This window comes from Micromesistius poutassou (assembly GCF_964030765.1).
Source record: "Micromesistius poutassou genome assembly, chromosome: 7".
Classification (NCBI taxonomy): Eukaryota; Metazoa; Chordata; class Actinopteri; order Gadiformes; family Gadidae; genus Micromesistius; species Micromesistius poutassou.
Window position 1 is genome coordinate 10,341,944 of NC_140277.1, and position 13,354 is coordinate 10,355,297.

At 42.7% G+C, this 13,354-nt stretch overlaps 1 protein-coding gene across 1 annotated transcript; it reads left to right on the forward strand.

The window, feature by feature from the left end:
- Positions 1-5,156: 5,156 nt before the first annotated feature.
- Positions 5,157-13,154, forward strand: LOC311350661 (inactive pancreatic lipase-related protein 1-like; the record flags this gene model as incomplete). The annotated part of the gene is made up of 12 exons (XM_084470722.1): positions 5,157-5,211; positions 5,500-5,651; positions 6,044-6,166; positions 6,278-6,412; positions 7,431-7,539; positions 7,688-7,810; positions 8,297-8,413; positions 9,696-9,814; positions 11,156-11,285; positions 11,871-11,985; positions 12,336-12,500; positions 13,057-13,154. The coding sequence occupies 12 exons, from the start codon at positions 5,157-5,159 to the stop codon at positions 13,124-13,126; spliced, it is 1,413 nt and encodes a 470-aa protein (XP_084326848.1). The 3' UTR covers positions 13,127-13,154.
- Positions 13,155-13,354: the final 200 nt, after the last annotated feature.

A 13,354-nucleotide genomic window follows, 5' to 3' on the forward strand; every position in this document is an offset into this window, starting at 1 on the left:
ACGGAGCAGTTTTCAAAAAAAGGAAGACATTCTAATCCCCCCCCCCCCCCCCCCCCCCCCATTTATTTATTGATATAATTGTATTCATTTTCGTTTTGACCTAAAAGCTTTCAGTTGACATTAAGGCAATTTCTTATGTATTTGATGATGTAGGCCTAGGCCTACCAAACTCTAAAATAATGTATTTCAAATCCAAATCACAGCATAGCATAACTAGTTTGTAAGTGAGAGATATTGCATGGTGAATAGGTAGGCTATCTGGTGCACCCCATCGAAATAAAACGTTTTGGGGCCACACAATTAAATAACAACATGCCCAACTATTCACGTGGGAGGGCTGTTCCAGTGCAGTGGTCTTGGAGAGAATACACAGTTCAACTCTTTGGATTATTTATATTATATTTATTCCTTACAGCAATAATGCGAGCTGCGATTATTCGAGAATAATATATAATTTGAGGGAGGGAGATTGGACCTAATATGTTTACGAACATGTGTTGTTATTATTGAATTGTGAGAATAGAGGTGGTTATATCAATAGGATAAATATTATTTGGTTTATTAAAATATCGTTTAATGCGTTACGACGCAGATACAGACGCCTTCCTATTAGGCCTAGTGTATAGGCCGCCTACCGACAATTCCGACTGCCCTCGTGCAGGTCTACTTTGGCCATCTGTCTGCACTCTAATGTGTCCTTTCCAGTCACATGTCCCTTAGTGGTCCTCGTGGTTAATCAGTATGGCGCTCAAGTGATTACACGTGAAACGCTTTGAAAAGGGGTAAAATATAATAAACTCGTTGCTATGTGTGACTAGAATTTTTTCTTTCTTATTTTATTACTGTGATTTAATTTGCAGACGGAGATTAAGACACATTAGAGCGACCGACGTTTTACACTCGATTGAAAAGGGGAATGATTTCGCATCACCAAGAAGCCGTTTAAAGCCGTTTATTAATCAGCAGCGCACTGCATGTAATCTACGCAGCATCAGCACCGCTCTCCATTAGCCCAGTCTCACTACACCATGTGGAATACTGATGCCAACACCCAATGGCGAGGTCTCATGTTTTATTAAAACTAGCAGATTTCTCATTTAATATTCAATCTCTTCGCATAAGACTTATTATCAGTGACCTGACCCAACGCATTTGTTAATTACAAATAATTCCTGGTTATATTTTGGGGAACATATAGCATCTATTAGCACTTCATTATTCATCTTGGATATGATAAATCACTGCCACGACGAGGGATTTTCTAATAAATATAATTGGGACTCGAGCAGAAAACGTCTTCATGGCAATTAGTGTTAGAATACAAACAGAATTATTCTAGTTTATTAGCAGACTTTTTCATATTTGTTCCCGATTGAGGATTAGAGGAAATTAGAGTTGTCTGTGTGGCTTGGCTAAAAGTTATTCACAAGACCAAATTACTTTTTGGGATTGGCTACTTCTTTGTCTGTTGTTTGCGCTAATAATTTAAAATAGGATAAATCGCTTGTCAATTTTAAGCTTTGAATCTTTTTTTTTTTCTTAGGAAAGAAAATGTATGCATGATGTATTCACCATCATACCATCATACGGTGGTAAAAACAAAAAGTATGTGTTCAATAATTATGAGCTCTAGGGCCTAGGCTACAATAAACATGCACCACATTACATGGTAGCTACAGGTTTTAAAGACGTCCACAGAAATGCGACGATGCTCGTCTCTAGGCTACACAGTTGACCTGTTTAGGCCTACCGAAGCGCCTATAGGCGTCACTAGATATATATTTGTATTGTTTAGGCTTGTCTATAAATATATAGGCCTATGTCTATACATTATATGAAAGGGTTATGATTAATAACAAATATATGTAATAAAAAAGGTTTATACTATACATATATATATATATATATATATATATATATATATATATATATATATATATATGTATAGTATAAAACACATATATATGTGTTATATATATATATGGTATAAAACACACATAATAATTTAATAATCATAACCCTTTCATTCTCGCGGCAGGGTGGATAAGCAGGGGGACCCCCACCGCATAATAAAGAAACACTATGAGGTCCAGCGGGTCCTTCTCCCTCTGGCTGCTCGGACCACACATGCGCGCTTATCCCCCGCAAGCTGCACGCTTGCACGCACGACCCTTATTTCCTCGGCCTCACTCCAACAACACTGTAACAGGGGGGTATTCGAGTAAAATACTAAGTTCGGGTAACGTTTAAAAATATAACCGCTGCTAGCCTAGGCAATACGATATAGCCTACTTAACGTGGAACAAAATATCGTCACGTCTCCTATTGTTTTAGCGGCTTTATAGGAGTTGAGTTGTCCTCCGCTCTGACCCCTCTCCACCTCCTCCTCCTCCTCTCGGTCCCCAGATGCGGAGCCCGAAGGCCCGCGCAGCCTCTCCAACTGTAGTCCAATATATTAGGAGGATTAACATTCCGGCGGTAAGCCACCACGGCGCAGACCCAATGTCGTCTCTTTTTTGTGTGTATTTATTTCCTTATCGTGGCTCAAATCTGGTTCGCACTGTCCACGGCGTAATTTCCCTTTCGTCTTTCGGTTCTACAAACACACCGCGCTGTTCCTTCACACGCACGCACCCCATGCGTAAAATGGGAATAGAAAACATAACGTGTGAGTAATGTGAGTATAAAGAGATGCAGGCCCATGAGTTCAACTGTCCAAGCTGAGCCATTTTTGAGTGTTTAAAGCACATTTATTTGTCTCACGTTTCCATGGTCGCTGCACGCATCATTGTGATTAAAGCCCAACTCTAACTTATATACCAAAAAAACTAGAGAGAGAGAGAGAGAGAGAGAGAGAGAGAGAGAGAGAGAGAGGGGGGGGGGAGAGGGAGAGAGAGAGAGAGAGAGAGAGAGAGAGAGAGAGAGAGAGAGAAAGTGAGAGAGAGAGAGAGAGAGAGAGAGAGAGATAGAGAGAGAGAGAGAGAGAGAGAGAGAGAGAGAGAGAGAGAGAGAGAGAGAGAGAGAGAAATAAGCCGCGATCCTCTTTTTAGAAACCTCCCTCCCAGCCAGACACCTATAATGGACCAGTATTTATCAAGCGGCCCGGGAGAGGAGTGTGCACCTAGGGCTGTTTTCGCATGGGATTAGCCGGGGTCCAGAGCCCGATGCTCTCACTGGATCATCTGGTAGAGATTAGTCTCTGGCTGTTTACCCAGCTCCCGCGGTCCACTCATTGATCTGAAATTAAACTTCTCCCCACAAGTCCATGTGGGTCAATGTTTTGAGGCTTATCAGGTAGACGCTCCGTTAAATATTTTATGTTTTTACAGCGACTCTGTGTATTTAACATCTTTCTGTTCCGTGTGGAGGCGTTAATGCGCAGATACCTAGATGATAAGACATCCCAATAATGTAGTTTCATGACACCACCAACTAGACGCGTATGCATTAAGCCTACAAACTGGATTTTCCTTCTCACAAAGATATAGCCCTTAAATAGTGACTCCATTTTAATGGAGGCTATTAAAGGTAGAATGATTCACTGAGGGAAGAGCGAAAGGGGAACGGCATTGCTTGCTGTCTGACGCCATCTGTTGGACTCAACGCAAAAAAACATTTAGCAGCGTCGTGTCCGGACTCCTGCTGAAGGGGGCCCAGGTGGGCAACACAATAGACCAACAGCAGGCAAAACCACCTTGGACAAGCGCCGCAGAGAATCTATACTTCGCAAAATGTAGGCCTACATATTTTGTCCAATAGCCTATAGTGGCCCCGATTCAACAGATGCAACTGAACTATTGTAGCCTACCATGAAACCGCAGTAGGCTACTGTTATAGCCTAGTTATTAAAAATGTTCACCTACCACCTGCCACCTGCCACCTGCCAAATGAGGGAGGAGGGTGGATTAGTGAAAATCGGTTAAAAAAAGTTGTGATTTCTTTATCACAAGGTGAGACAGGTTTAAGGTGAGACAGAAAGCTAAGTGATTGTTAGCCCGTATTAACTAATGGACCATTAACTCGGTAAAGTTAGGTTAACGGTTAAACGGACAGCCCGCGCTGTTGTCCCGGTGCGAGTTGTGTTCCCGTCCCAGCAAAACTACAACTAGGCCTATTACGAGGCTTCTACTATTATAACTTTCAACGTGCAACATTTTCGCTATAGCCATACCAACTTCTACGACACATTGCAAGGTTAAGAATAATGAAGTTGTAGCCTATTTGTATATTTTATTTGTTGGCATCGTAATCCGTGCATTGAGATAGCCTATGTTAAATTAAACAAAAAAATATTGCGTTATTACTTGGTTATTATTCCTTACCGCAGGTGAAGCTCGAGGCTAGGTGGTTGGGATGTACCATGTTGGTCGGGGTGATATTGGTCAATATAAAAATAATTATTAAATCTATACAAAATATATATTCATATTTTATAATGCATGAGTGTGCGTTTCTTTAACCATAGTGCAAAGAAAGTGTCAGGTCAAATGTCTGTTTGATCAGTTCTCTCATCCACTATACACAGGGTCTGCACCAGAAAGGTTTTATTCCCATACTGTACATGATGTAATGTACATGACCCTGATAATGGATAGATACACAGAGGGGCCTATGATTGTGCACCTGTGTGCAATTTTGTGCAACATCCTTTGATTCAGATCAAACCATGAGAAAAACAACAAGATTTGCCAACAAATAAAACGCTTCGAACCTTGGGGACAACAGGCCATTCATATATATATACTGTACATGAAGTACATACAAGGCTCTTTTAAAAACACATTACACACAACATGTAACTAATCAAATGTCTCCACCGCGAACAAGTGATAAGTGATAAGACAACAGGTCACATACATGAACTGTACATGAAGGCCTTTTCTAAAACACATATGTAACTAATCAAATGTCTCCACCGCAAACAAGTGATAAGTGACGTGTCCCTGACACCAACACAGCTGTTGGTTTCCCATTCTCGTTTGGGGGGGCAAACACCTGGTTGCTCTATAAAAAGGTGCTCCCCTGCTTATATTCAGAGTGTTGGATCTATTGCTCAGAGGTAAGTCCTCGATACGGGTTCATCTTAATGATGGGATTTGGTGTTGATATTCCTGTCTTTGTTTTATAATGGCATGTTTCCCCTTTTTTTTCACCAGATGACGCAGATTTGGGTTCTTGGTGCAGTCCTCTGCCTGTTTGGCGTGGCATATGGCAAGTTATCTCAATATTTTGCATAATTGTAACATTAAGTTGTGACCTGTATAAAATAAATAATCAGATGAACATACTAGGCAGGTCACAAATCTGTACAGGACTTTCATAAAAAGTGAATTATTAATTAAATTAAAATAATAGTCATATTTTGTGTTAATATAATTTACAAATAAACAATTTCTCAAATGATGTATGAAGTATATTCTTGAAAATGTATGCACATTTTGTAAAACCGAAATGCATCCAATTGTACCATCCTGAACAACTCGTGGATGTCGTCCACAGCGGATGAGGTTTGTTACGATGACTTGGGGTGCTTTAACGACCTGCCGCCATGGGGGGGCACCAAAGAGCGCCCCATCGCCAAACTGCCCTGGGCGCCGAGCATGATCGAAACGCGCTTCCTCCTCTTCACCCCGAAGAACAAGTTCTACCACGTGAGCATTCGAATTAAAATCACAAAAAACAGATGCAAGTTTTATTCTTCCATTGTCTTTGGTACAAGAAATAGATTTGCCCAAGGAATACAAGGCAGATTAGTATACATAGGCTTTAAAAACAAAATAAATGACTTACAAACAGACTCTTTGATTCCACAATTTAGTGTCAATTCCACAGCCAGATAAGAGTCGCCTCCGATTCTGATATTTATTTTGAAACGATTCTCAACGATAACGACTGATTTTGAGACATCCCTTTTTTGTTTTTCTAAATTTGGTACGATGAACTATTTTCTAATTTAGCAGACGATTGTAACTGCTTTATAACTAAATAGACTAAAAAGTAGATAGCATTATAAACCAACTGAATCCTGGATTTACCCTGGCAGGAGATCACGGCAGATGCAAAAATAATGAAGGTCACCAACTACAACAAGCTCAAGGAAACACGCTTCATCATCCCAGGATACCTGGAGGCTAAGGACGAGGACTGGGCCCAGGATATGTGCAAGGTATGTAGAACCTCTGCTGGCAGGAACATCTACTAACACCTTCTTACACAGCACAGGCGTTGGCCTCACTGCGGTTCATGGGGCCGTTCTAATACATGATGTGACCACCAGGACATGCTCAAGTGGGATGGTGTGAACTGCATTGCAATGGAGTGGAAGGTTGGCGTGAAGGCGCCATACGCCCAGGCCGCCAACAACGCCAGGGTGGTGGCAGCCCAGGTGGCCCACATGATCAACTTCCTCATGGTGAGCCTGTTAGCAGAGTTACAGATGCCCTGCAGGGTAGAACCTCACTCACAGCGCCTAAGAGGGGGCCCTCAAGCTTGTCTACTTTCTAGTATAGTCAAGCATGGCTTCATACGCAATTGGGAGATTCAGCTGCAACATAAACTCTGTTCCTTGGACATGTATGTGACCGTTAATAAGACAATAAGACAATAAGACAATTTTTGGTGGCCGATTTCCCATTTGTTGCTCTGGTCAGATTATAGATTGTACTGTGTCGTTGAGTATGTTAAGATTGGAGTTTACTTCCCAAACCTGATCGGGGCCACACAGATTCTAAATGTAAATATTTTACGATCCGATATCCTGCAGTGTGCAGGGAACCCTGAGGTCAGCCGAGTACTCAGTGTATGAATTGTCACATGGGAAAGATAATAGCCAATTGGGATCCACCCTGATCGGTAATCACTACAGAAGCCATGGCAGAAAAAGCTAAAATGATAAGGATTTGGGAAACAGATTAGTCCAACTCCCATTGGAACCTTTACAGTCAATTATCACAATGTCTCCATAGCTTCGTCCATAGTGTTTTAGGAGGTCTGCCATGTTTGCTTATGCTTAAGACATGTTTATAAATGCGAGATTGTGATTGCGATTTGCGAGAGTCTTGGTTTTGAGAATCAGGACTGTTTGGGAATGGAGTCGGTTAGTGTGTGGTGTGCTGTGCTGGCAAAATCGTTTCCTTTCACATACTTAATGACCAAACTTTTGAATGTATCTTCATCTATAGTTAGGTGTGTGGTCTCCAATGTTTTCAAAAATTTAAAAAGTGGCTATTGTTTGCCAGCAAGATTAAAGGAGGATAACGTAAAAAAAAATCCAGGTAAATTCTAGTTGATGTGTATAGGCTACACAAAGTATTACACATAGAATCATCTCCAACCTTGGGGTAAAATTCAGCTACAGTCAATATCAGAAACAAAGCTTCCTAGCATGATTGGTGTTTGACCTTATCTTTGTACTTGGTGGCGTGACATAGGGCTACTACAAGCAGACGGCCGATAAGTTCCACGTTATCGGACACAGCCTGGGCGCACACGCCGCTGGCGAGGTCGGCAGACTGGTCCCCAATCTCGCACGCATCACCGGTATGTCACACAGCATGTCTGTCAAGAACTGCCCAAAACTCCTCAAGGACTGACAGTTTGTGTGTTCTGAACATGGAATTTGGATGTTACTAGCTGGACGAGACAGACTCCATTAATTAGTTCTCTGTCCCCCTTACCGCCCGGACAGGTTTGGATCCCGTGGAGCCATACTTCCAGGGAGCTAGCCGCGACGTGCGCCTGGATACTAGCGATGCCGCCTTCGTAGATGTGATTCACACAGATTCACTCCCGTTCACTAAAAACAAGCTTGGTAAACACTTGGTTGGTTCACATGTTCTACATGCTTGCTACATGCAAGCCATCATGTGAAGGCACGATGATGAGTCGCCAAAAATACCTGACGGACATCTCTGAACACAAAGCCACATGACTCTGATATACTCTGGTTTGTACAGAAAGTGGCTAGCACTTTTGCAGTCATTGAGAAAAATCCCACGCTTTGAACCCTGATATGTTAGTTTAATAATTACATATAAGGCCAAAAACGTAATATAAAACATTAAAACCAGAGACATAAACCTAACTATATAAACAACCAACATTTATACAGCCAATATTGGGGTTTAAGAGATTCATTACTACAAAGAGAAATTGTCCATTCTGAGGATTTAATTTGAAACCTTGCTGATCAATGCCATTCACTTTAACAAATGATCTCATGAAGACTTGTAGATCAAAAGGTACCGCATTGTGTCATTGTTCCTCAACATAATTCATTTGATCCTGCCAACTGCAGGTCTAGGGATGGCTGAGAACATGGGCCATATTGACTTCTACCCCAACGGAGGGGAGCTAATGCCTGGCTGCAGCAAGAACAGCGGCAGCCCCAGCAATCTTGACGGCATCTGGGAAGGTGAGCTGGCCCAGGGAGATGGTTGGAACCGACAGAAAGATTCCCGAAAAGTTGTACCATTGACATAGTTCAGATTTGGAGGCTGCAAATCCCGGACCAATGACAATTAATCAATGTGAATGGTCCACGTTTTCCGTTTTTTTTTTTCAGGAATGGGAATTGATAATGCAGTCCAAAGCTGCACAACCCACAACCCATAATTACCATTAACCCATTATCTTCTATAAAAAAAAATATAATGACTTGACCATTCCCCTTTAAAACAATTTGATGCATCTAATAAGTAAGATGCCATTTGGTGAGCGCTTTTATCCAATATCGCTTACAATACTGTGAGTTATAGCCCAATATTCCTATCATGGGTGGCCCCCCTGGGGGAATGAATCCCTAGCAGGGTGAGGGTTTTAATGCCCTGATCCACCAGTGAGGCTAGACAGGACCGTTTGAATGTCACCAGCCACAGATCTTCCAGTCCAGACGCAAGTTTTTCCAGTTGGAGATATTCCCAAAGATGGAACAGTGGGTTTTGTTTGGAATGTACCACGGAGGCGTCGTAGGGATCAAGTAGCATGAGTCTGTAGCTACAAAGGAGGGGGAGGAGGATGGTAATGGGGATTATGCACAGCTGAGTCCTCCATCTTTGATCTCCCAGATAAGGAGGGGGGGGGGGGGGAAGCAAGTGTTGCATAGCTGAGGGTCTGCTGGTGGACCCTCGCTGGGAGAAAAAACAACACGCTGTTATAATGTCATCTGTCTCCCTCCCTCCAGCACACTCTCCTCCTCACTCCTCCTCGATCCAACACACACTCCCTCTCCCCCAAGCTTCGAAACACTCTCTCCTCACTCCTCCACCCAGCATCCCCTCACATGCCCACCTCCTCCTTGCTTCAACATCTTCCTGCTCCTCCTCCTCACTCCTTGTTCCTTTCTCTAACCCAATACTCATTCCTGCTCCTCCCCTCATCACTCCTCTGCACGCTCTTAATCTTCTCCAACCCACATACCACAATCCTCCTCTCCTCCACCTCCTCTTCTCTTCTCTTGGACTCACAACTCCTTTACATCTTCCTAAACATAGTATGTTACATAACATATATAGTATGCAACATAGTAACATTTGGTTACCAAAATGTACTGTGACTTTAAGTCAAATGGACTCTAGTTGGCTAGTGTGCGTCAAAACAACTATCCCTCCATCCATCCATCCTCACCCTCTCTTCCCTCTCCACCCCCCTTTTCATCCCCAATCTCTCCTCCCGCCTCCTTCTCCTCCTCAATCCAGGCAACGTGAACTTTGACGGGTGTAACCACATGCGGGCTTACCAGTACTACAGCGAGAGCACGGTGAAGGCCCAGGGCTTTGTGGCGTACCCCTGCCCCGACAAGGAGAGCTTCGCCGCTGTGAGTGTTTCACCGTGTGTTGGTGTTAGAATTTAGTATTTCATTATTTAGGGAGCAAAGGAGCTTATCCAAACCGACTAACAGTTAATTCAGCCTGGTCATGTAAGGAACAAGTACATGTGAGATCCTGATAATTTCACGATCAGTCATATAAGGAACGAGTACCCATACTTAGGCCTCTGGCTCCAGGATTCCAGTACAGGCTGCGGGTATGGGGGGATTGAACCCAAAGCTATTATTCTTGGGCACGTTTATATGTGTGAGCAAAGTACGTGTATGCGGGCAAGGAGCGGAACTATAGGGATGGCTGTGTGTTTGAGTTTGTCTAAATTATAGCTATGTGTGTGTGTGTGTGTGTGTGTGTGTGTGTGTGTTTCTACTGGGGGGAGTGAGGGGCTGGTACGGGTAGGGAATGGGGGGGTTGTAGGAGAAATTGGCCCCAGCTCTGTGACCACAGGGGCCGCATGCATGAAGCAGGGGCCACCACCTGTCACCCAGGACACCGATATGGCTGTGAACCACTGATTTAGTTATCCAAGTTAGCTCGCCCATGCCACCACGGCGACAACAAGCCCCGCCCCCCCCCCCCCCCCCCCCGCCTGCAGCTGTTGCCGTTGGTAACGACAGTTCATCCTGCTCCGGGACCAGGGCCCAGGCAAACATTCAGTGGAGCCCTCTCTAGAACCCATCCGGGCCCTCTGGGCTCGCTCAGAGCCTGGTAAACATGAGGGGTCGGTGTCTCTGACGCAGCCATGAACAGTCCCACACTGAGCAGCACTTTGAATTTTGAAATTGCTTTATGTGTTCTTCATACAAGATAACTGTTAGGCTTTACTGTATGAATAAAGTTCCAAAGACGCTTGGACCAATATGACGTAAAACGAGTATGCTTAAATAATGCCTTTGGGTATATTCCATCTACAAAGTTGGTCATTAATATAAAATATTTGTTGAAAAAGTGAAAAGCAGCACTTTTGATTGGTTTAGATATTATTTTGTTGTAAAAGTGTGCTGCATGTCCGGTGAAGAAGTCTATTCAAATATGATCATGGCACCCTCAGGAAATGAAATGCCATGATCATAGTTTAATAAATATGACTTCATAACCAGACGGTTTGCGTGTTAAAATAACACAACACAAATGTATGCTTCTAAACACCATTGTAGAATGGCGTTACGTTTTTTTTACCCTCATCTAATTCACAATGTGCAGAATAGCTGTGTAGTTTGTGTAGTGCAGACTGTAACTGTAATCTTACTGTCTTTTGTTTTTGTAAGCCACTCCAATGAAGTGGTTCTCAGTATGAACTATATGTCTCCTCGGGTCTCTGTGTTCTGCAGGGAATGTGCTTCCCATGTACCGAGGCCTCCTGTCCCCTGATGGGTCAGTCAGCTATCAAGTTCAACCTCACCTCTGTCCCCGCTGGGACCAAGTTCTTCCTCACCACCGGCAAAGAAGAGCCTTTTGGTCGTAAGTACCAATGCATGAATGTAATACCTAGTTACCCAAAGTGACTCACAGTGAATATAATTACATGTCATTATGGAGCAAAGACTAAGATATACCTTTTGGTATTAAGTACTATTACATAAAAGTTTATTACTTTAGTAGTTGCACAAAATTAGCATTAGCATTTTGGCAGTTAGGATTATGTGTGGATTCTGTGTGTACAAAGATGTACAAACAGATCAGGAAGGGTTTTTTTTTTTAGTTTTTTTAATGCGGCCTAAGCATTCACTTCTGAATCAAAATGAAGGGCTTACTTCCTGGTTGTTTGAGTGAGGATAGAACAAGATTGTCAACTGAACACAAATTTCACTTTTCCCCCACTGAGCAAGTCCATTGCAAGCAGTGTGTCCAGAACAACAACAACAAAAAAAAAATAAAATAAATAAATCTTGACATAGACAATGTTAACAATGAACATATAATTTCTTCCTTGCACCAACGCACCAAGGCAGATTTCTTGTATAACCTATAACCTTTTCTTGGTAACCTACTGAAATCACACCACTTCTGATTCTGAAACCACCCGTTTCTATTGTGTGTTTCCAGGGTTCAGCTACAGAGCCAAGGTTCTGCTGGAGGGATCCTCCTGGCCCAACCCCGGCTTCATGTATATCTCACTGAAGGGAGACCGCGAAGAGTCAGAGTCTTTCCAACTCCACGTGTAAGATGCTCAACCAAACAACTAAAGGACTAAAAAAATACAACCATTTTTGTAGTCTATTCCAAATTGGAAGAGATGAAAATGTCTGAGCCTCTGTACATATAGCCATGGCGTCTACTGATAGAAATGTATAAATACAACTCAAATCTAAAGGTTTTGTACTCATTTAGATTTAACTGCACTGAAACCTTCATGTACAGTTGTGGTTATAGTTATTATTGTGCCACCTCATCCTGGTGCCAGCACCTCATAAAATATAACAAACATTTGTGTTGAGTTAATTTGAGCTTTACATCTACCCATAAAGACATTTGGTGTCCCCAAGCCTAACATTGAGCCTCCACCCCCAGGGGCCTGCTGTCTCCAGGGTTCTATGAGTTGCTCATGAACACCGACAAGGATGTAGGCGAGGTCAAGGAGATGACCTTCCAGTGGAACAACCATATCTTCAACCCCATTATGCCCAAATACAGCGCCTCCAGGATCGAGCTGGTGCGCGGGAAGGACAATAAGACGTAAGCCAAGAATCATTCTCGTTTTCTACATTCCGGAATCATTCATTCATCATTCATTAGTATAGAACCTTTACATCAGGAAAGTTCCTATTTTAAAATCTTCACATACTCTTTTAGAATACTGGATGGTTCTAGGACTGTATTGACGCTCAGAGCGAGAGTTTAAAGGGCTCACCACTAGAGGGCACCATGAGACTAGGTGTGAACGACTGCGTAAACATGGCTCTGGAAGCAATCCGTTGCTATGGGGATTAGGAAGGAGGTTGCCCTCAGGAAAGATCACATAACCTTAATTGTGAATTAAAAGTTCAAGTGCATACATTGAAATGCAAAGTCACGATTAGAGACAAATTAAATGATTAATGAAAATTGTATTATAAGGAGAAAGTGTCTTTTGCTAATGAAATACAAATTGTAACCCTCCTTCCTCTCTCTCTCTCTCTCTCTCTCTCTCTCTCTCTCTCTCTCTCTCTCTCTCTCTCTCTCTCTCTCTCTCTCTCTCTCTCTCTCTCTCTCTCTCTCTCTCTCTCTCTCTCTCTCTCTCTCTCTCTCTCAGTTACAACTTCTGTGGCGTAGGTACGGTGGGGGAAAAGGTCATCCAGTCCGTGCTGCCATGCAAGCCATAGTCTGCCACTACAACCTTTACAATAAAACCATCTTCATGTTGAATATCTTGTGAAAATCTTTTCATACGTTTGCTCAAATATTCTGTGAGGGGAGAGGGTTTTATGACGTCATTTAAATAGGATGTGGTGAATGAAGAAGATGTAGCCCTTCTTTATTTGTTCTATCCAGCAAATGCATTTCACACCTAATTGTTTTTGTTTGATGACATACCATCTATGAAAGTAAAC